Below are 20,640 nucleotides of genomic sequence, written 5' to 3' on the forward strand. Positions count from 1 at the left end.
ATTGGTTTAACTGGATAGTAAAGAAACCCAAGGTAGATTTGATGGCTTAGATGGTAAAGAATCTGCCTGCAATGCAGGAGACCCAGGTTCAATCCCCAGGTGGGGAAGATCCCCTGGAGGAGGGAATGGCAACCCACTCTAGTATTCTTGCCTGGGAAATCCCAAGGATAAAGGAGCCTGGTGGGCTACAGTCCATGGGGTCGCAAAGAGTTGGACATGACTGAGTGAGTAACTGCATTAGAATATTGTAGAATGTGAGCGCTTCCCTGGTAGCTCAGAAGTTAAAGCATCTGCCTGCAATGTGGGAGACCTGGGTTCGATCTCTGGGTTGGGAAGATCTCCTAGAGAAGGAAATGGCAACCCACTCCAGTATTATTGCCTGGAGAATCCCATGGACGGAGGAGCCTGGTGGGCTATAGTCCACAGGGTTGCAAAGAGTCGGACACTACTGAGCGACTTCACTTTCACTTTTCATTGTAAAATGTAGATGTAATACTTTATAACCAAGTCAAAAATCTCCCAATTTTCAGAGATCAGAAAAAGACTTACTTGTAAAAAAATACTTCCTACTTTTTCCAGTTCGCTGCTCCCAGACGTCACTGTGACACAAAAGAAAAAAATAGTAAGTGACTGGTTGAGGACTAACTCTGAAGAGCCCAATCTTGTAAGTTTTAAAGCAGGAGCCATGTGGGGGCCAGGATGAAGACAGGAGAATGTGCTTTTCAGGAAGTGAACTCACGGACAGCCGTGGGTAGAAAGAGCTGCTGAATGTGGACAGTGACACAGGGAAGCAGCTGCTGGACCCAACAATCTTAGGGGACCAAGGATCCCGCTTCCCCATTGAAGTCATCTGAGAGCCTCTGCCACCCAACCCTGCAACATCCAAGTGACCCAGGACTGGCTCTAACTGGTTACCTCCAAATTTCCATTCCATATCTACAAGCTGGTTAATCATCAGAGTCTGACCTACGGCCCATCGAGCAAGGGTGGGGGCATTCTGCTTCCACTGGAACAAAAGCAGAAAGCCAAAGTCATCACAATGGAAAGAAAAGAAAAAACCCTCTTTATTCCGCCCCCAATGCAACGTTTAGTCTTTACACAGACAGTGGGCAGAGTGCAGAGGCACGGGCTCGGCCTGTGTGCACAGATCCGGGTCGAGAGGGGCAGCGGGAATCTTCCTTTATTCCAAGATTTAATCCAGGTTGGAACAAAAACTGTATGATATTTATATTTAGTCAAATCAGAGGGAAAATATTAGGTGCACTGAGTAGTGTTTTCAGGCATGTATGTCATCTGCATGAAACCGAGTGAAAACTGTAAGCTGGGAAATGACATAAGACGATTGATGGTTTTTCCTTGGTCGTTTTCCATTTGTATGTTTTCAGGAAATAAAAGCAAACAATCTTAATTCACTTTGATTAAGAGGGATTCTGATACCTTTTCAGAAAAGTAGATGGCTTTCTCCTCACTGAGACCTGGAAGAGAACAGAAGGCAGACATGACCACGGGGAAGGGCCGCAGGGCCTGTCACCTGAGGAACCTGCGGTGGCCACCTACCCAGAGTCATGAAGTCGGCCCGGACCTGCTCAGCTGTGAGACCCTTCTTCAAGGCACCTGGGAGAAGAGAAAAATCAGTCAGAAAGGGCAAATCAATCAATCCGCTGGCAGGAAGTATTCAATGGGCATAACTTAAGTGGCAGGGACGACAAAGGGAACGCACAGACTCAGCTCACTAGGCGTGATCTCGGTGCAGCCAGGCAGGAAGGAGATGAGGGGGAACAAGGCAGCACGTTCTAGGGGGCGTTTTTTGGCAGATTCCTGAGCAGCTCCAACAGCAAAGAATCTGCCTGCAATGTGGGAGACCTGGGTTCAATCCCTGGGTCGGGAGGATCCCTGGAGAAGGGCATGGCAACCCACTCCAGGATTCTTGCCTGGAGAATTCCATGGACAGAGGAGCCTGGCGGGCTACAGTCCATGGGGTCGCCAAGAGTCTGACACAACTGAGCAACTTTAACTTCACTTTAGGTGCCACACAAGCATTGGCCCCTCCAGAAAGTATAGATGAAGTTACAGACAAAAGAAAAGACTGTCTGGACTTGGGGAAGGGGTGACTCATCTGAGGAAATAAGGCCAAGACTCCTGGAGCCAAGTGGGGGAGTTCAAGGTCAGGCGGGCACAGGGGTAACAGCCCAAAGCTGCCACTGTGCCATCTGTAACCACCAAACACATGAGGCTCTTTAACTTTTTCTTTTTTGGCCTTGCCACGTGGCTTGTGGGATTTTAGTTCCCTGACCAGGGATGGAACCCAGGCCCTCATTAGTGAAAGTGCCAAGTCCTAACCACTGGATCTCCAGGGAATTCCTTTCTTTAACTGTTAATGAACTAAAATGAAAGGAAATGTAGTGTTCTGTTCCTCAGCTGCACCAGCTGTTCCAAGTGCTCAGGAGCCACGCAGGCCCAGTGGTCACAGCACCGGTTAGGGCGGATTACAGAGCATTCTTGTCTCCACACGGGACAGCCTGCCCCAGAAGGTCAGCCCTCCGGAAGCAAACGCAGATGGACTAAGCAGTTCAGCCTCTACAGTTGCCAAGTGGCTTGCGGAGGGGCTGTCAAGCCCCTCCCCTCAGGAGCCCTGGGAAACCCCACCCTCCTACTCTTGCCCTGCACCCCCCTCCTTTGTTCCGCTCGCAGGCTCCCATTTCTGAAAATAAAGTGCTCCCAGCAATCCGGGCTTCTCAACATTTAACCTGCAGGCTACAGCGTCCAGTCACCTTGAAAATTTTCCACGTTTTAGTCCTTCAGAAGATGACTAATCAAAGTATAAGAAGTTGTCCACCATGGTCCAGGGAGGGCCCTGAAGTAACACCCTAAACCCGAGCCCCCACCCCCATCCACTCCAGAAAAACAATCTGAAGGGCTGTTGTCCTCTGCAAAATCAACGGTGTCAACAAAGGGAGGAAACCTTTTATCTCCAAAATCAGACTGAGCAAGGAAGCCACAGGGAAATAAAAAAAAGGCAAGACCCCAGGAAACCTTGGCCATAAAAGCTCTCCAAGAAGGCTGTTAGTCCAGTCACTCCAATCAACTCTTGGCGTGCCGCTCCTTAGTTTATATCCAGTTCAAATCCAACATTCCATCTGAAGATCCCCAAATACTCCGAGGTGGAGAATACCATTGTAACTTTTAATTTACCAGGAAATTAAAGATGAGAAAGGTTAAGCTTTGTGGGGAGAGGATTTGACAAATCCAGAGTCGACAACTGCACTGCTAAGAGCTCACCTACAGCTCTGCCCCCTCCATACACTGAGATCTGCGAGGGAAGCTCTTTAGCAGTGTGGGCAGGAGAGACGGAAAACTCAGAAACGGTACACTGATTTTGGTGTGTCCACACAAGCAGCCTGGGCACCAAGGTAATTTTGTTAAAACTTAAGTCAGACCGTGTCTCCTCTCTGCTCAAAACCCTCGAATAGCTCCTGTTCCACGCATTGTACATCCCGAAGTTCTCACAATGCTCTGTGGATCTGAACTTCTGCAGAACCCTCTGCCCTCTCCCTCGCTTACTCAGTTTTTCCCATTATTTACTAGGCAGGCTCCTACCTCCATGCGTCCACCCCTGCAGTTGCTCCTGCAGGAAACACGCTTCCTCAAATCGGCACATGCTCACTCCTCACTTTCCTCAGGAATGGGCTTGAATTGCACCTCCTCTGAAAGGGTCCCTGACCAATCTTCAAGTGTCCTTTTCTGCACTGGCAATTTATAACTATCCAACTTCATGCTACGTATTTATTGCCAATTTTCTCACAAAAGTCAGTTTGTTGAGAACAAGGACTTGGTTGGTTTTGCCCACTGCTGTGTCCCAAGTTACTAAAAAAAAAAAGCCAGGCACTGTTCGCTTGTTGGCCCTCAATTCATTAAACACATGAATCAAAGAATCCGTACAACGGAATGCTATACAGCCTTTAAAAATAAGGTAGCTCCTGACCTGCCTATTTGCAAAATATAATTAAAAGAAAAGAAAAGGTATGAACAGTCTGCTTAATGTGGTCCCTTTTGCATAAATAAAGAAGGGTATATTATCTATTCTTACTTATAGCTTTGAGAGAGAGATCAGTCGCTCAGTCGTGTCCAACTCTTTGAGACCCCATGAATCGCAGCACGCCAGGCCTCCCTGTCCATCACCAACTCCCGGAGTTCACTCAGACTTATGTCCATCAAGTCTGTGATGCCATCCAGCCATCTCATCCTCTGTTGTCCCCTTCTCCTCTTGCCCCCAATCCCTCCCAGCATCAGAGTCTTTTCCAATGAGTCAACTCTTCGCATGAGGTGGCCAAAGTACTGGAGTTTCAGCTTTAGCATCATTCCTTCCAAAGAAATCCCAGGGCTGATCTCCTTTAGAATGGACTGGTTGGATCTCCTTGCAGTCCAAGGGACTCTCAACAGTCTTCTCCAACACCACAGTTCAAAAGCACCAATTCTTTGGCACTCAGCCTTCTTCACAGTCCAACTCTCACATCCACACATGACCACTGGAAATACCATAGCCTTGACTAGATGAACCTTTGTTGGCAAAGCAATGTCTCTGCTTTTGAATATGCTATCTAGGTTGGTCATAACTTTCCTTCCAAGGAGTAGGCGTCTTTTAATTTCATGGCTGCAGTCACCATCTGCAGTGATTTTGGAGCCCAGAAAAATAAAGTCTGACACTGTTTCCACTGTTTCCCCATCTATTTCCCATGAAGTGATGGGACTGGATGCCATGATCTTCATTTTCTGAATGTTGAGCTTTAAGCCAACTTTTTCACTCTCCACTTTCACTTTCGTCAAGAGGCTTTTTAGTTCCTCTTCACTTTCTGCCATAAGGGTGGTGTCACCTGCATATCTGAGGTTATTGATATTTCTCCCGGCAATCTTGATTCTGGCTTGTGTTTCTTCCAGTCCAGCGTTTCTCATGATGTACTCTGCATATAGCTTTAATTACATGCTTATCTTATGGCTAAATTGAGAGATGTGAGGTGCATTTTTGGTGAACATATCCACAAAACAGAGGATCCCTTTGAGGAAAGGGACTGGGTGGGACTTTTCTTCCTTGGTGTCATTTAAAAACATCCTAGCTGCATGTTCTTTCTTAATAGGAAGGCAGTAAAATTGTGAGTCATTTTTGTGTGCTTTCCTGTGCTTTTCTATAATTAAAAAAAAAAACCCCTCCCTCCCAGGAAAAAAGGTTAAATGTATTGCCCAGGGCCACACAGCAGGCAAGTAGCAGAGAAAGTAGCTTATGGGGCAGTTGGCCCCCAAATTCAGGCTCTTTCCATTCCAGGTCATTTTGAGATGCTGTCGGGGAGTAAGACCAGGCCACAACTGGACAGTAACTGACAACTGAGGCTACCGCGCTGCAGGGGCCGAAGCAAGCTCTCTGTCCTGATGGAACCTTACTACCTGAGGCAGGCAGGAGCCATACTTTAGAAACATACAGAGAGGGACTTCCCAGGTGGTCCAGTGGCTAAGACTCACACTCCCAATGCAGTGGCCCTGGATTCAAACCTTGGTCAGGGAACTAGATCCAACGTCTCAACTAAGAGTTTGCATGCTGCAACTACAACCCAGGGCAGCCAAATAGATGAATAAATGTTTTTTAAAAAAACAAAAAAAACATGATCTTAAAAAAAAGAAATACACATATTTGCATCACGTTAGGCCTCAAGCCCTTAGCTTCTTTTTCAGCTTTTTCCTTTGGTGATTCCTCTGTCTTGTAAGCACAAGACAGGGCTGCAGCCTTGACCCCACGTCAGTCAGAAAAATCTGAACTCCAGGGCTGCAGTCACTAGAACATGTCACTAGGGTAAATCTGAGAATGTCCTTTAAATACAGATAACCATCTGGGATGGTTTATAAGTCCTTGAGCTCCACTTTTCATTGGAACAGTTGCCTTAGGCAAACCCCCACTGCCATCAAATAGTGTGGGTGACAAGCAGAGGGTTTCAGGAAACGGCTGGAAAGTTAGCAAACACTACTCTTCTAGCCAAAACCTTCCTAAGTTTATTCAAAGAAGTAAGGGAAGTCCAAGGAACAGAACTAAACCTTGGTGAATCAGATGGGAGAGCATGTGAGCCCCATTCACTCAGTGATTACTGACCCTGAAGGCTCATCAGCTGAACCCACCCCTGCAAGGTTCCCGTGCAAATAGAGGTCACAGTCACTGTATACAGATGTCCTGAGACTGCCATGTGCCAGCACTGAGCTGGATGTTGGAAGGCATCAAAAACTGAACAGGCAACAGTCTCTATCCTCCTGAGGCTCACAATCTTTTGAGATATAACAATATAACATATATAATACATTATAACAATAATGTAACAAGTAGGTAAGTCCTATAGTGAAAGTGTTAGTCGCTCAGTCATGTCCGATTCTTCGCGATCCCCTGGTCTATACCTCACTGGGCTCCTCTGTCCATGGGATTCTCCAGGCAAGAATACAGGAGTGGGTTGCCATGCCCTTCTCCAGGGACTCTTCCCAACCCAGGGATTGAGCCCAGGCCTCTTGCATTGCAGTGGATTCTATTATATAGAGTATTATTCCATGTAGGGGATTACTGAAAAGTGCCACATAGGAAATAGAGCAGGGTAAGGTTGGGAACCCCCAGGGAACTTAGTCCAGCATTTGATTAAATACCATTTGTGATTATTGTTCAATGCTGATTATTCCTTTTTTGGCCCAGCCAGACAGACTCCTTTAAGTGTGGAAAGGAAGTTATTGCTTTTTTTTTAAACAAAAACAAAACCCACCAACCAGTGGAGATTTCCCTGGTGGTCCAGTGGTTAAGAATCCTCCTGCAATGCAGGGGACATGGGTTTGATCCCTGGTCAGGGAAGATTCCACATGTTGAGGAGCAAATAAGCCTGCGCACCACAAGAAAATCTGCTTGCATGATGAAACTAAGACCTGACGTAGCCAAATAAATAAGTGAATAAATAACAACCAGTTACTGGGTACCCACAAGGGCCAGATATTAAAGTAAAAACCAGCTTAAATTATATCCCTACTGCAAAGTTATCTGTAATCTTTTCTAGGTGACAACTCATGATAATGACTATCAATACTAACAGCAATGTAGCTACTACCACTTACTATTGAAGCAAGCACTTTACATTTATTATCTTTCTCCATATTTTAAAAAGAAATTCTTTAAAAATTATTTTTATTTTTTTGGCTGCACTGCATGGCTTGTGGGATCTTAGCTCCCTGACCACAGACTGAACGGGACCCCTGTGCTGAAAGTGCCAAATTTAACCTTGGATCGCCATCTTTCTCCACTCTTGAAACAAAGTATGAGCTACTAGTATTAGCTCCATTTTATTCCTGAAGAAACTGATTCTCAGAGTGGTTACATGACTTGGCTCAAGGTCTCAGAGCTGTGAAGTAAGCATACAAGGGCCGTGCAGGAACCAAATGCAAGGTGGGGCCTTATCTGGATCTTAATGAGAACACTTACAAACAAAATGGATGAGACAATGGGGAAGTTTGAACTCTGACTTTGTAGTTTAATTTTAGATATGATCATTGCATAGTGGTTTGATAAGGGAGAGAAAGTCCTTTATGTTTTAGAGATATATAACTAGGAATTGAATGAAATGATATGATGTCTGAGATTTGTTTAAAAATAATCCAGTTTGGAGAGCAATGAGTTGAAGTAGGTGGGGCACAGGTGAAGCAATCTGGACATGAGTTGATAAAGGTTGAAATCAAGTTTTTTTTTTTAAGAGAACAATTCTTCATGGACTTATTTTTATTTATTTATTTTAGTTGTGCTGGGTCTTTGTTGCTGTGAGGGCTTTTCTCTAGTTGCAGCAAGCAGGGAATACTCTTTCTAGTTGCAGTGCTTGGGCTTCTCATTGCGGTGGCTTCTCTTGCTGCAGAGCATGCGCTCTAAGGCACATGGCTTCAGTAGTTGTGGCACATGAGCTCAGTAGCAGCAGTTACCAGGTTCTAGAGCCCAGGCTCAATAGTGATGGGCACAGGCTTAGTTGCTCCGCTGCATGTGGGATCTTCCCAAACCAGGAATCGAACCCATGTCTCCTGCATTGTCAGGTGGATTCTTTACCATTGAGCCACCAGGGAAGCCCTCAGGAGCTTTTAAGAATTACATACTTAATAGTAAAAGAAAAATATTAAAAAAAAAACAACAAACCCACAAGCTTTGAGCTAATCAAGGAGGGTGCAGCAACAGCTTTTCGTCTATAAGATCTAAAGCAAGTCACTTCCCCTCTCTGGGCTCTGTTTCTTTATCTCCAAGACAAAGATCAGACTAGATCAGCGCTTTACAAAGCTTTTACTTAACCCTCCCCCTGTGCACTTACTCCTGCCCCCAAAAAGAAGAGTTCCAGGGTTAACTGTTTCGCAGATACTGGTTAAGCAGGTCAACCAGTTTACTGCAGGGCTTTTCAGAGACTGAGGTATGTTAATGTGTGTGTGAATCTCCAAGATTCCAAGGCTGGGAGGTGCAGGGACAGAACTTTATGACCCTGCCTGGCCACTGAAGTCTTTTCTGGATGAAAACACCAATTTGGGGAAGACTGATCTAGAAGGTCTTTGGGGTCTCTTGAACTCCAACAAGCCATACCAGGATGAAGGAAGGATAAGGCAATGAGGGCACTTTCAGACTAGACAGGGGAAGGCCTTGATGGCCAAGTTAAGGACTACAGAGTCCATTAGGCAAAGTAAACAGTTGAGAGGAGCAGCAGGGTCCAAGTCGTTCTGTGTTCCAGGGCAAACTAGAATCTGGATGGGAGAACAGAAGTGGAGAGGCTGCTGCCATAACAAGGCATGAAGGGCCGGGAATTTGTTCTGGGATGGCAGCCTTTGGGACTGAAAAGATAATCCCTCATCAGGCCAAGGGATGAGGAAGAGGCCAAGAGACTTACAAGCTACCTCAGATGATTAGCAGATGCTCTGGAAGAAATGCAGAACTCTTGAACTCTGTAGGAAGGGAAAAGTCAGATTGCATGAGAACAAAAAAAAAGAGTAAAACAAACAGAAATTGTTGAGAGCTACTGAGGAGTTCAGCAAACCTGAGACTTCAACTCTAGAACTTGAAAAGCTTGAAAAGCTTTGAGGCATGACATCACCAATTGGAAGGACATGAGTTTGAGCAAGCTCCAGGAGTTGGTGATGGACAAGGAAGTCTGGTGTGCTGCAGTCCATGGGGTTGCAAAGAGTTGGACGTGACTGCCTAAATGAACCGAACTGAACTGAATTAAACAATCAAGAGAATTCATATCCTCTCCATTGAGGGAAGGGGTGTTTTATCTGATGATTTGACATCGAGGCACATAAGAGAAACTAACTGAACTATCAATAAACAATGTAGGGCTTTCCTGGTGGCTCAGTGGTAAAGAATTTGCCTGTCAGTGCAGGAGACACCAGTTTCATCCCTGGTCGGGGAAGATCCCACATGCTGTGGAGCAACTAAGCCTGTGAGCCACAACTATTAAGCCTGTGCTCTAGAGCCGGGAACCATAGCTACTTAGCCTGGGTGCTGAAACTACTGAAGCCTGTGCGCCTAGAGCCTGTGCTCCAAAACCACAGAAGCCACGACAGTGAGAAACCCTTATGCCACAAGTAGGGGGTAGCCCCTGCTCACCCCAACTAGAGAAAACTTATACAGCAATGAAGATGCAGCACAGCCAAGAATAAATAAACAAACCATGTAAAGTTCAGCAGGCATGGTATTTGGATGCTGAACATCCAAAAAGCATGGTATATCCATGCTTTATGGATACTAACTCATTTATTTCTAAAGCATCACCATAAACTGCTCTTACTACTCCGTTTTTCAGATAGAAATTGAGGCCCCAAGAGGCTGATTTGTCCAAGGCCAAATAGCTACCTAAAGTGATATGCCCAAGACTCAAATCCAGGTGAGCTTGCAAAGCCCGTCCCTGGAACTCAGCACACCTGTGTTCTCTGGACCTACAGAAAACAGTCTGCTATAAACACTGCTCATCAATCCTGCTTGAAGAATATACACCCAACATCCCCTGGGAGGGTCACAGGATCTCCCAAGTTCAGCTCAAGTCACCCAGCATGAATCAAAAGCTCTTGTTCTATGTCATCATTTCACTTGTAACTGTGGCTTAGGAAAGTAGTACAGACCCGCCCAGGACTTCAAGGAACTATCTGTTAGGACCACGAGATAGATACATACAAAACAGCATGATCAACAGAAGACTAAATCATTATGCTCCAAAAAGGGCTGCAGATAAAAGAACCTATCTCAGTTGCGGAGCGGAAGGGGAGGTCACCATGGATTGAGATGGTTTGGGAAGACACTCTGCAGAGGTAGTACTGGGGCTAGAGCGCAGCACTGAGCAGAACTAAGGCAGTCTGGCAGGACTGAATGGGGGCAGGGTGCAGAGATGACAAAGACCGGGAAGAACGGAGGCAGGGACGACAGACAGAGGTCTCCTGAAAAATCAGTGCCCACAATAGCTCCCAGGTTTCCTCATTCCCACAGGTGTAGGCTGGACAACGAGAATAAAGAGGATAAAAACTCCTGGTTCTATAAGCTGGACACCTGTCCTACAGAAATGCTCACACACACTAAATACACAGATTTCCTAAGGATGTTCACTGTGGTACGGTACACTTTCTAAGAGTGAAGGATCAGAACTAAAATGTCCAGCAACAGGAAATGGATTAAGTAAAAGAAGATTAATTCAGTTCAAAGTCCACTGCAATTACCAGAAGAATGAAGCTGATGTGGGGAAATCTTCATGATGTACTAGGTATGGAAAAATGCAAGCCACAGAGCAATTCTGTGGTTTATTGCCACTGATGAAAAACAAAACGATATGAATGTATATGGCTCTGTCTGTCGGTGTACATAAAAATAGAAAAGGATACATGCCAAAATTATACCACGATTATTTCTAGAGACAAGAGTCGGGATGAGGGTTAAAAAAGAAATTTCCCTTTTGACTGTCCAGAGCTCTGCAGTTTTAAGTTTGCAATGAAAATTAATTCTTGTGTTAAGTGAAAGTGAAAGTCGCTCAGTTGTGTCTGACTCTTTGTGACTCTCTGTCCATGGAATTCTCCAGGCCAGAATACTGGAGTGGGTAGCCTTTCCCTCCTCCAGGGGATCTTCCCAACCTAGGGATCGAACCCAGGTCTCCAACATTGCAGGCGGATTCTTCACCATCAGAGCCACCAGGGAAGACTGCAATTCTCATCCAGCCTTGTGGTTCTGATGCTTTTAACCCGCCATGAGAGCAAAGAAGGCAAGAATCTCACAAACAGAGGATCATAAAATTCCACAGCTGGAAACCTCAGGGATCTTCTGATTCACACCCCAAACCCTTAGGAGCACAAGACAGGCCAAAGAAAAGGATCTGCATGAAGAATATACCAGAAGGTACAAACAAATCATGTTCCCAACTTTTAATGCATCATTAGGCTGAGATATTGGGAAGATCCGCTTATTACTAATTTTTAAAATATGCAAACTGGGGATACTGTTTTACCTCCTCTCAGCCCAGTCGACATTTATTCATTCTTTAAGCCTGGGCTCAAATGTCACCTCTCTTTAAATAAAATTAACTTTTAATTAAGTTGCCAAATTAATTCTAGCAACTTTTAAGACAATATTTAGCTAAAAATAAACAAGTAAACGCCCACCTCACGCGAAGAATTGACTCACTGGAAAAGACTCTGATGCTAGGAGGGATTGGGGGCAGGAGGAAAAGGGGACGACAGAGGATGAGATGGCTGGATGGCATCACCGACTCGATGGACGTGAGTTTGAGTGAACTCTGGGAGATGGTGATGGACAGGAGGCCTGGCGAGCTGCGATTCATGGGGTTGCAAAGAGTTGGACACGACTGAGCGACTGAACTGAACTGAAACAAGTAAGATAACCTGCTGTCTTATCACCCGGACAGAGCCACAGTTAACTTTTTTTTTTTTTACACAAAAATAGGACTGTGGCAGACAGAACTAAACAGAATATTGTGAAAGGTTTTCCATATCATTACATTTTTCTTAACATGTTAAAAAATTAATATTAATACATAACATGAAAAATAAGAACCTTTTGCGGAGAAACTGTGCTAAGCATTTTATTTCAGTTCAGTTCAGTTGCTCAGTCATGTCCGACTCTTTGCAACCCATGGACTGCAGCATGCCAGGCTTCCCTGTCCATCACCAACTCCTGGCACTTGCTCAAACTCAGGTCTATAGAGTCGATGGACATTTATTTATTAATATTTATTCAGTATTTTATTTACATTATCTTAATTAATCTTCAAAACCACCCCCCACACACACCAAAACAAGCTTAGATGGGAGTGGAACAACTGCTGGGGGAGGGTTATTGCTAGGGATTGAAAGAGACTGGGTACCAAAGCCACACTACTTATCAAGAGTCAGACTGGGATTCACACCCGGTTCCTACTAACTCAGACTGAATTCTTGATCACTACCATGCGTGTGTACTACGTCGCTTCAGTCGTGTCCAACTCTTTGTGACCCTATGGACTACAGCCCACCACGCTCCTCTGTCCATGGGATTCTCCAGGCAAGAAGACTGGAGTGGGCTGCCATGTCCTCCTTCAGAGAATCTTCCCAACCCAGGGGTTAAACCTACATCTCTTACATCTCCTGCACTGACTGGCAGGTTCTTTACTACAAGCACCACCACCATACTCCTCTGCAAAACTGGACCACAGCACATCACAACAATTTTCAACAGCTGGGTAACTGGATTGCTTCTAATTTTTCTGTGATAAACAGTGTTACGACAGACAACCCTGAAGCTCAAGCTTTGTGATCACCTCCCTCCTGGCTAGAATCTTTCCCTGACTGCTCTAAAGCAAACCCTGCTTCTCAAACCATCTGCATCAAAAGACCTATTTTTAAAATTTTCAATCTACCATGGACTGATACTTTTGTACAATACAATGAAAATTAATTCCTAGAAATATGAAATGAAAAAAAGCTTACAAAATATAAGCCCCAAATAACTCTTAGTGAAATGTGAATACACATCACAGATTAGATAAAAGTGTTAAATCAGTATAAACTTCCTGCTTTTGATAACTGTGCTGCAGTTGTGAAAGAAAATGTTTTTGTTCTTACAAAATATGTACTAAAGTCTTAGCAAGGATAAGGGTGAGGATAACTGAGCTAAAGGCTCATCCAATAACTGGATCAAAAAATTTTTTTAATTTAGATAAATTTCTATGCTATGATTACCCTAATAAATCATTAAAAGATTGTGAGACTCTCATTAGTTCAGGTTTTTGTTGAGCTCCAGGCATGCTACCCTGCTAGAAAAAAATTTATGTATCCAAAACTGGCCACAAAACATGTACTGATTAATGTTTACGATCTAGGGGAAAAAAAAAAAAGCTCCAAATGGTTACAATGGTCAATTATATGTTACATATATTCTACCACATTAAAAAAATGCAAGTCCCATTTTTTAAAATTAGTAGATTCAAGAAACTTTGTCAAGGGACTGCCCCTGATGGTTCAGTGGTTAAGAATCTGCCTTGCAATGCAGGGGACCGAGGGTTCCATCCTCTGTCGGGGAACTAAGATCCCAGGTGCCACATAGCAACTAAGCCTGTGCACCACAGCTAATGAGTCTGTGCCGAAACGAAGATCCTGCATGCCGCAGCTCGGACCCAAGGCAGCCAAATAAATAAATATAAATAAATAAATATTTTAAAAAGAGAGAAACTTTGTCAAGTTGCTATAAAAGTTTATAAACCCTTAGTCTCAATCTTGTACCTACCATGTAGAGGAAAGGTAAGTCTGGGGAACGAAGTGGGGATGCAGACTGCAATTATGCTCTCCCACGGCTGTCTGTTCACCTGGCTTCCCTGCCTTGACTGCAGTCCCGCCCATGTCTGGTTCCCTACCAAGCGCTCTGGCTCAGTGCCCAGAGCACGCCTGCCAACTCGGTGGATTGAGGGAATGTTCAAACAATGTCTCTGGCCTCGGCTGCTGGGAGGGGCTACTCACCATTTGGAACCAGGAGGAGGCTCTTCACGATGCTTCTCAGGGGGCCAAGACTGATCTGGTTGGTGGCGGCAAATTCAGAGAGCTGAGCCAGAAACCTTTCCACCTGCAGATGGGGGACAACACAAACCAGGCCTTCACTTCAAGCACCTCAGGACCGCAGACCCACCCTCGGGAACTCTCCTTATCACAAGATACTTCACCTCTTTTGGCTCAGTTAGGAAGTGGAAGAGCACTTCAGTCAGGGCTGAGAATTGCTGTGAAGAGAAGAACACAGAACATCAGAAAACTCTACTCCTGGATCAGTGTTTCCCCATTCCATCCAACTACAGCCCCTTAAGAGAGAAGAGGGGGCTTCCATGGTGGCTCAGTGGAAAAGAGTCTGCCTGAAAATGATCCTTGAACTGAGAAGATCCCACATGCCATGGAGCAACCAAGCCCATGCACAACTACTGAGCCTGTGCTCTAGAGTCCAGGAGCCAAATACTGAGCCTACGTGCTGCAACTACTGAAGCCCTCTCAAGAACAAGAGAAGCCACCATAATGAGAAGCCTGCAAACTGCAGCTAGAGAACGCAGCCACTGTTCATCACAACTAGGCAAAAGCCTGCTTGGCAACAAAGACTCAGCAAAGCCAAATAAAAAAATAAACAATTTATCTTTTTTTAAAAAAGAGAGAAGTGAAGAGAACATAGATGTTGATATCAGTTTTGATTATCTTAGAGTTACAAACATTTGTAATTTGAAAAGATAGAAGCACATTAATGCTCTGTTGCAGAGGGAGAGAGTGGGAAGATCTGGGAGAATGGCATTGAAACATGTATAATATCATGTATGAAACGAGTTGCCAGTCCAGGTTTGATGCACGGTACTGGATGCTTGGGGCTAGTGCATTGGGACAACCCAGAGGGATGGTATGGGGAGGGAGAAGGGAGGAGGGTTCAGGATGGGGAACACATGTATACCTGTGGCGGATTCTTTTTGATATTTGGCAAAACTAATACAATTTGTAAAGTTTAAAAATAAAATAAAATTAAAAAAAAAAGAAGCACATTAATGTTCACTGCAGCACTATGCACAATAGCTGAGATAATGAGGCAACCTAGGTGTCTATCAACAGATAAGTGGATAAAGATACGCTCCATACATACAATGGAATATCACTCAGCCATGAAAAGAATGAAATCTTGCCATTGGCAGCAACATGGATGGATCTAGAGGGTATTATGCTACGTGAAGTAAGCCAGAGAAAGACAAATGCCATATGATCTCATACATAGAATCTGAAAAACCAAATAAAACAAAAATAGACTCACAGATACAGAAGGGAGAGGGGTGGGGTATGAAACAGGCTAAGGGGATTAAGAGGTTTGTACATTAGCCATAGGGATGTAATACACAGCATGAGGAATGTGGTCGATAATACTGTAAAAAGTTAGCATAGTGACAGATGGTTACTAGACTTAGCATGGCGATCATTTCATAATGTATGCAATGTCAAGTCACTACGTAGTTCACCTGACACTAACATGGTCTATGTCAACTATATTTCAGTAAAAAAGAAAAAAAAAACCAGTTACAAATACTCACAATACCCACCACCAGTGTCCATCTAACTATACCTACCACTCGATTGTCTAAAAAACTCATATTTTGTTGGGATGCTTACAAGATACATATTGAGAGACTGACTGTGTGCACACATGTTCACACATAAATCTTAAGGGGTCAAATACCTTCTAACACCTCCCCCAAAATAAGATCTAAAAAAAATCACTGAAATAGTGTTTTTTTTTTTCCTTCCCTTTGTTTTGTAAGGCCCAGGTGGCTCAAGTGGTAAAGAATCCACCTTTTATACAGGAAACATAAGAGACGTGGGTTTGATCCCTGGGTCAAGAAGATTCCCTGGAGGAGGAAATGGCAACCCACTCCAATATTCTTGCCTGGGAAATCCTGTGGACAGAGAAGCCTGTCAAGCTACAGTCCATGGGGTCACAAAGAGTCAGACACGTCTGAGTGACTAAGCACGCACATACTCGCTCTTTTTGCTTATACTTTCACATATTTATTATTCAAACATAAATCAATCCAAATAATATAATTTTTCCCATTTTCACTCTCATAAATGGTAACATACTATATGAACTTTTTCTCTACCTTACTTTTTTTTGAGGGGGGCACTGCATGTGGCATGTGGGATGTTAGTTCTCTGACTAGGGATTGAAGGTGAGCCCCATGCACTGGAAGCATGGAGTCTTAACTACTGGTACCGCCAGGGAAGAGGGAAGTAAGTCCCTCTACCTTGTTTTGAAAGCAGTTACTTCTGTGTGGCAAGATTTTAGGTGATTTTTATTTTCTTCTGTGTTGTCTATCCATATTTTCTGGGTTTCTCTTCCCCACAATAAACATCTTGTTGAATATGTGACAGAATAGCAAATTTTAACACGTTATTGTACATCATCTTAGTGATAGTCATTCAGTCGTGTCTGAGTCTTTGTGATTCCATGGACTGTAGCCAGCCAGGCTCCTCTGTCTATGGAACTCTCCAGGCAAGAAGACTGGAGTGGGTTGCCAGTCACTTTTTCTTTTGTGCATGTGAACCTCTTTATCAGTACTATATTACTAAGAACTGAGTATCTGTGTGCCCCAAAATTCATAGGTTGAAGTCCTAACCCCAATACTACTGTATTTGAAGAAAGTGCCTGTGAAGAGGTGACAAGGTTAAAGAGGTCATAATGGTGGGGCCCTAATCTGATAGGGCCAGTGCCCTTGTAAGCACCAGGAAGTTCTGAGGAAGTCACCCTAGAGCTCTTTCTGTGAGGCCCACGTTATGAAGACACCGCATGAAGAAGGCAAGCCAGGAAGAGAGCTTTCACTAGGAAATGAATCTGTGGGTACCCTAATCTTGGACTTCCAGCCTCTGGAACTATGAGGAATAATTTCTGTTGTCCAAGCCACCCAGTGGGTGGTATTTTGTTACAGCAGCTCGCACAGACTGAGACATTTATCATTATTTTCCAGTGTTCTCTCCTGATGGACACGGTGTGTGTGGCACAGTGAAGGAAACCAAGACACAAGAGTTTAAAAGACCCAGATGTGAAACACTGTTCTTCTGATCATCCAGGTGACCCTGGGCAAGTCACTTAGCCTCACTGTGTCTCAGTCACCATCAGAAAGACAGAGGTAATAATACATAGCTTCCAGAACAGTACTAATCAGCTCATACAAAGCCTCCAGTAGTGTCAGACTAGAAGCTCAACAAGCCTCTAGTATGTATGTATGTATGTGTAGCAGTTACCACAGCCACAGTTAAAAGTCACTATGCCATTAGATCCACCTTTAACATTTAGACAAAAAAGACAACAGGCACATATTGCGGCTCAAAGCCCCCAAAACTGTACATATGACTGTCAAATGCATTTGCCCCTTTTTCCATGACACATAAACTTTACACAAACCCCTGGCAAGGTTCTGTATTATTTTATTCTAAAATGTGTTCTGTTTTAAAATATAAGACTAGTCTTTGGAAATGTAAAAGTAATATACACGCAAGGTTTTTAAAAAGACCCACCCAGCTAGCATAAAAGAATATAAAATAAAACATCTCACTCTCTCCCTGCCCCCTCCCACCTCAGTCCCACTACCCATAGGTAATTATGCTAACACCTCTGTGGCCTTCCCATCATTTCATTTTTCTTCAGTTTCTTTTAAATAGAAATGGGATCATACTGAACCCACTCCCTGCACTTCACCTTTTTTCCCACTCAGTTACACTTTAGAGATCAATCATGTCAGCAGATATAAATCCACCCAGGTCTTTTAATAACCGCATGGCATTCAACAGTTAAGACAGCATAATTTAGCTCCCTAGAAATGAACATTAGTGTGTGTATGTGTTGATCTTATGTTAATGATGCTGAGACGAATATCCTCCCACATACTTCTTTATGAAATATGTATGTGTATGTCTATAAGATGTATTCTTAAAATGTATTCTAGGTGAAAGGATACGCTTTTAAAAAAATTGTTTTTTTTGGCCATGCCATGCCATATGGCAGGTGAAATCTTAGTTCCCCCATCAAGGATCAAACCTGTGCCCACTGCAGTGGAAGCACAGAGTCTTAACCACTGGACTGCTGGGGAAGTCCTATATACATTTTAAAAACTGAGGTATAGTTGATGTAAAATATTATGTAAGTTTCAAGTATACAACACAGTAATTGCTAACTTTTAAAGGTCATATCCATTTACAGTTATTATAAAATATTGGCTATATTCCCTGTATTGTACATTATATCCTTATAATTATTGTTGTTGTTTAGTTGCTAATTCGTGTCTGACTCTTTTGCAACCCCATAGACTAGCCAGCCAGGCTGCTCTGTTCATGGGATTTTCCATGCAAGAATACTGGAGTGGTTTGCCGTTTTCTTCTCTGGGGGATTCTCCCAACCCAGGGATGGAACCCGTATATCCTGGATTAGCAGGCAGATTCTTTACCACTGAGCCAAGAGAGAAGCCCATCCTAACAATAGCTTATTTATCTTTTACATAATAGTTTGTGTCTCTTAACCTTCTATCCCTATCTCCCCTCCCCACTCCCCTCTGGAAACCACTAGTTTATTCTCTAAGATATGTGAGTTTTAAATTCTGAGAAAATATTGCCAAATTGCCTTGTAGAGAAGTTGCACGGATCTACACTCCCAGCAGCTAATGGCATCTTAGCGTCTCTGCTTTCCCAGAACCCCATGGATATTCCGCAGAGACACTCTAGCCTTGCTGGTCCAGGGTCTTTCTTTCTGCGATATTTACGACATTGGGCATCAGTCTTGCACAAACGTTGACAGAGTGAAAACAGAAGAGTCAAGACTAGCTTCAGAATGGGTCCTCAAACAGTTTTCCTCTCTTCTTTTAATTCTTTTTGCTACAGATCTGTGGAACTGTCCCATCTTTGGCCAACCATGTTTCCTATGCCACTAGGGCCTTAAAAAAAAACAGGGTGGCTGAGAGGGCCTCCAGCTGCTCTTTCATTTCCAGGCCTCGGCCTAACACTCAGGATGGAGCTCCTTGTGCGTTCTCATCCCTGCCTTCCCGCCCATGAACAGCCTCAAGCTACTCTGATCTGTAGGCTGTTATCAACCCCCACCCCTATCTCCACTTTTTCAAACCCTCCTTATCCTTCAAAGCCCTGCCCAGATACCAGGACTCTCCCAACAAGAAAGGGACCTATCCAAATTCTTAACTTCTGAGGCTCCCTCTTGGAACCTCACCTGGGGGCACTTAGAATTTTCTATCTTGATAAGGAGCACAGACCTGTCTTAACAGAGAAGGTTTCTCCTCCACCTTCTTAGGGTCACAGAACCTTAATTACTGTAAGTGCAGAGTTAAGTATCTGTTGAACAAATCTTCCCTAAACACTTTCCCCATTCTTTGCCTTTGTACCTGCATACCTCTCTCTCCCTGGAATGCTTACCTGCTCATGACTAGCCATGAAATCAAAATCTTAACGAATTCTCACCAGTTAAACATATGAAAAGATGCCCAAGATTATTCCAGATGAGAAATGCAAATCAGCAGAACAAGGAGATACCATTTTTCATTTGTCAGATCTTCAAAACTAATTGTCTGATGGCAGCAGGGTTGGAAAGTAACAGACGTGACTGCACACTGTTGAGGAGATAAACTGGGGCAAACTTTCTGGATTACAATTTGGCAATCCATGTCTAATTGTTCAAACGATCAAACCCTTTGACCTGGTAATTCCACTCACAAAGCATACCCTTCAGAGATGTCCCCAAAAGTAAACCCAGACATAAACAAGGCAGTTTGTTGACAGCAACAAACAAAAATAAAAAACTGAAAGCAACTGAAGTGTCTATTAACAGGGGACTAGATTATGCTATATCCATTTTAAGGAATATCACAAAATGCCTTTACTGTCAAAAAAAAAAAAGTTTTTAAACTTTTTTTACCCATAAATGTGATGGCAGATGCAGATTTATTTCTATAAAGACATATGAGAAACTATTAAAATGATGATTTCTGGAGACAAGAGAAATAGGTATTTTTATTTTAACTTTGTATCTTTCACTACTGTCTGAATTTTCTAAACTTGTATGCTGCTAAGTGAGAGACTGTTGACCATTTGTTTCCTTCTTTATATTTTTTCTGAATTTCCTCTGATAACCATGCTAAAAATGATTCTTTTAATCCTACCTACTCTCAAGGCTCCATGTTACCTAGAACTGATCACAGCATCACAGAAAACATGCAGATTCACATAATAATGTACTGTGTCACCATTTTCTGACCTGCCGCAGTAGATCACAACTTCCCCAGCACAACAGGCCTCATTCATCAAGACTTTGTAAACTTTACTGGGTTTAGCGGCTATTTATGATTATACAGTGGAAGTGAGAAATAGATTTAAGGGCCTAGATCTGATAGATAGACTGCCTGATGAACTATGGAATGAGGTTCGTGACACTGTACAGGAGACAGGGATCAAGACCATCCCTGTGGAAAAGAAATGCAAAAAAGCAAAATGGCTATCTGGGGAGACCTTACAAATAGCTGTGAAAAGAAGAGAAGCAAAAAGCAAAGGAGAAAAGGAAAGATATAAGCATCT

General features: G+C 43.5%; 1 protein-coding gene across 2 annotated transcripts in view; it reads right to left on the reverse strand.

The window, feature by feature from the left end:
* COMMD7 (COMM domain containing 7) overlaps positions 1 to 20,640 on the reverse strand; it is a 28,467-nt gene that overhangs the window by 2,099 nt on the left and 5,728 nt on the right. Inside the window, exons 2-7 of one of the 2 annotated variants that reach the window (XM_070381576.1) lie at positions 14,220 to 14,273; positions 14,020 to 14,122; positions 1,558 to 1,614; positions 1,438 to 1,475; positions 916 to 1,006; positions 571 to 599 (exon numbers count right to left, since the gene is read on the reverse strand). In XM_070381576.1, the coding sequence (XP_070237677.1) occupies positions 571 to 599; positions 916 to 1,006; positions 1,438 to 1,475; positions 1,558 to 1,614; positions 14,020 to 14,122; positions 14,220 to 14,273 (372 nt within the window). Of the gene's footprint in view, positions 1 to 549; positions 600 to 915; positions 1,007 to 1,437; positions 1,476 to 1,557; positions 1,615 to 14,019; positions 14,123 to 14,219; positions 14,274 to 20,640 lie in introns of both variants that reach the window. The other variant, XM_070381577.1, reaches the window with a different exon arrangement.

This window comes from Bos mutus, chromosome 13, assembly GCF_027580195.1.
Source record: "Bos mutus isolate GX-2022 chromosome 13, NWIPB_WYAK_1.1, whole genome shotgun sequence".
In the NCBI taxonomy this organism is placed as follows: domain Eukaryota; kingdom Metazoa; phylum Chordata; class Mammalia; order Artiodactyla; family Bovidae; genus Bos; species Bos mutus.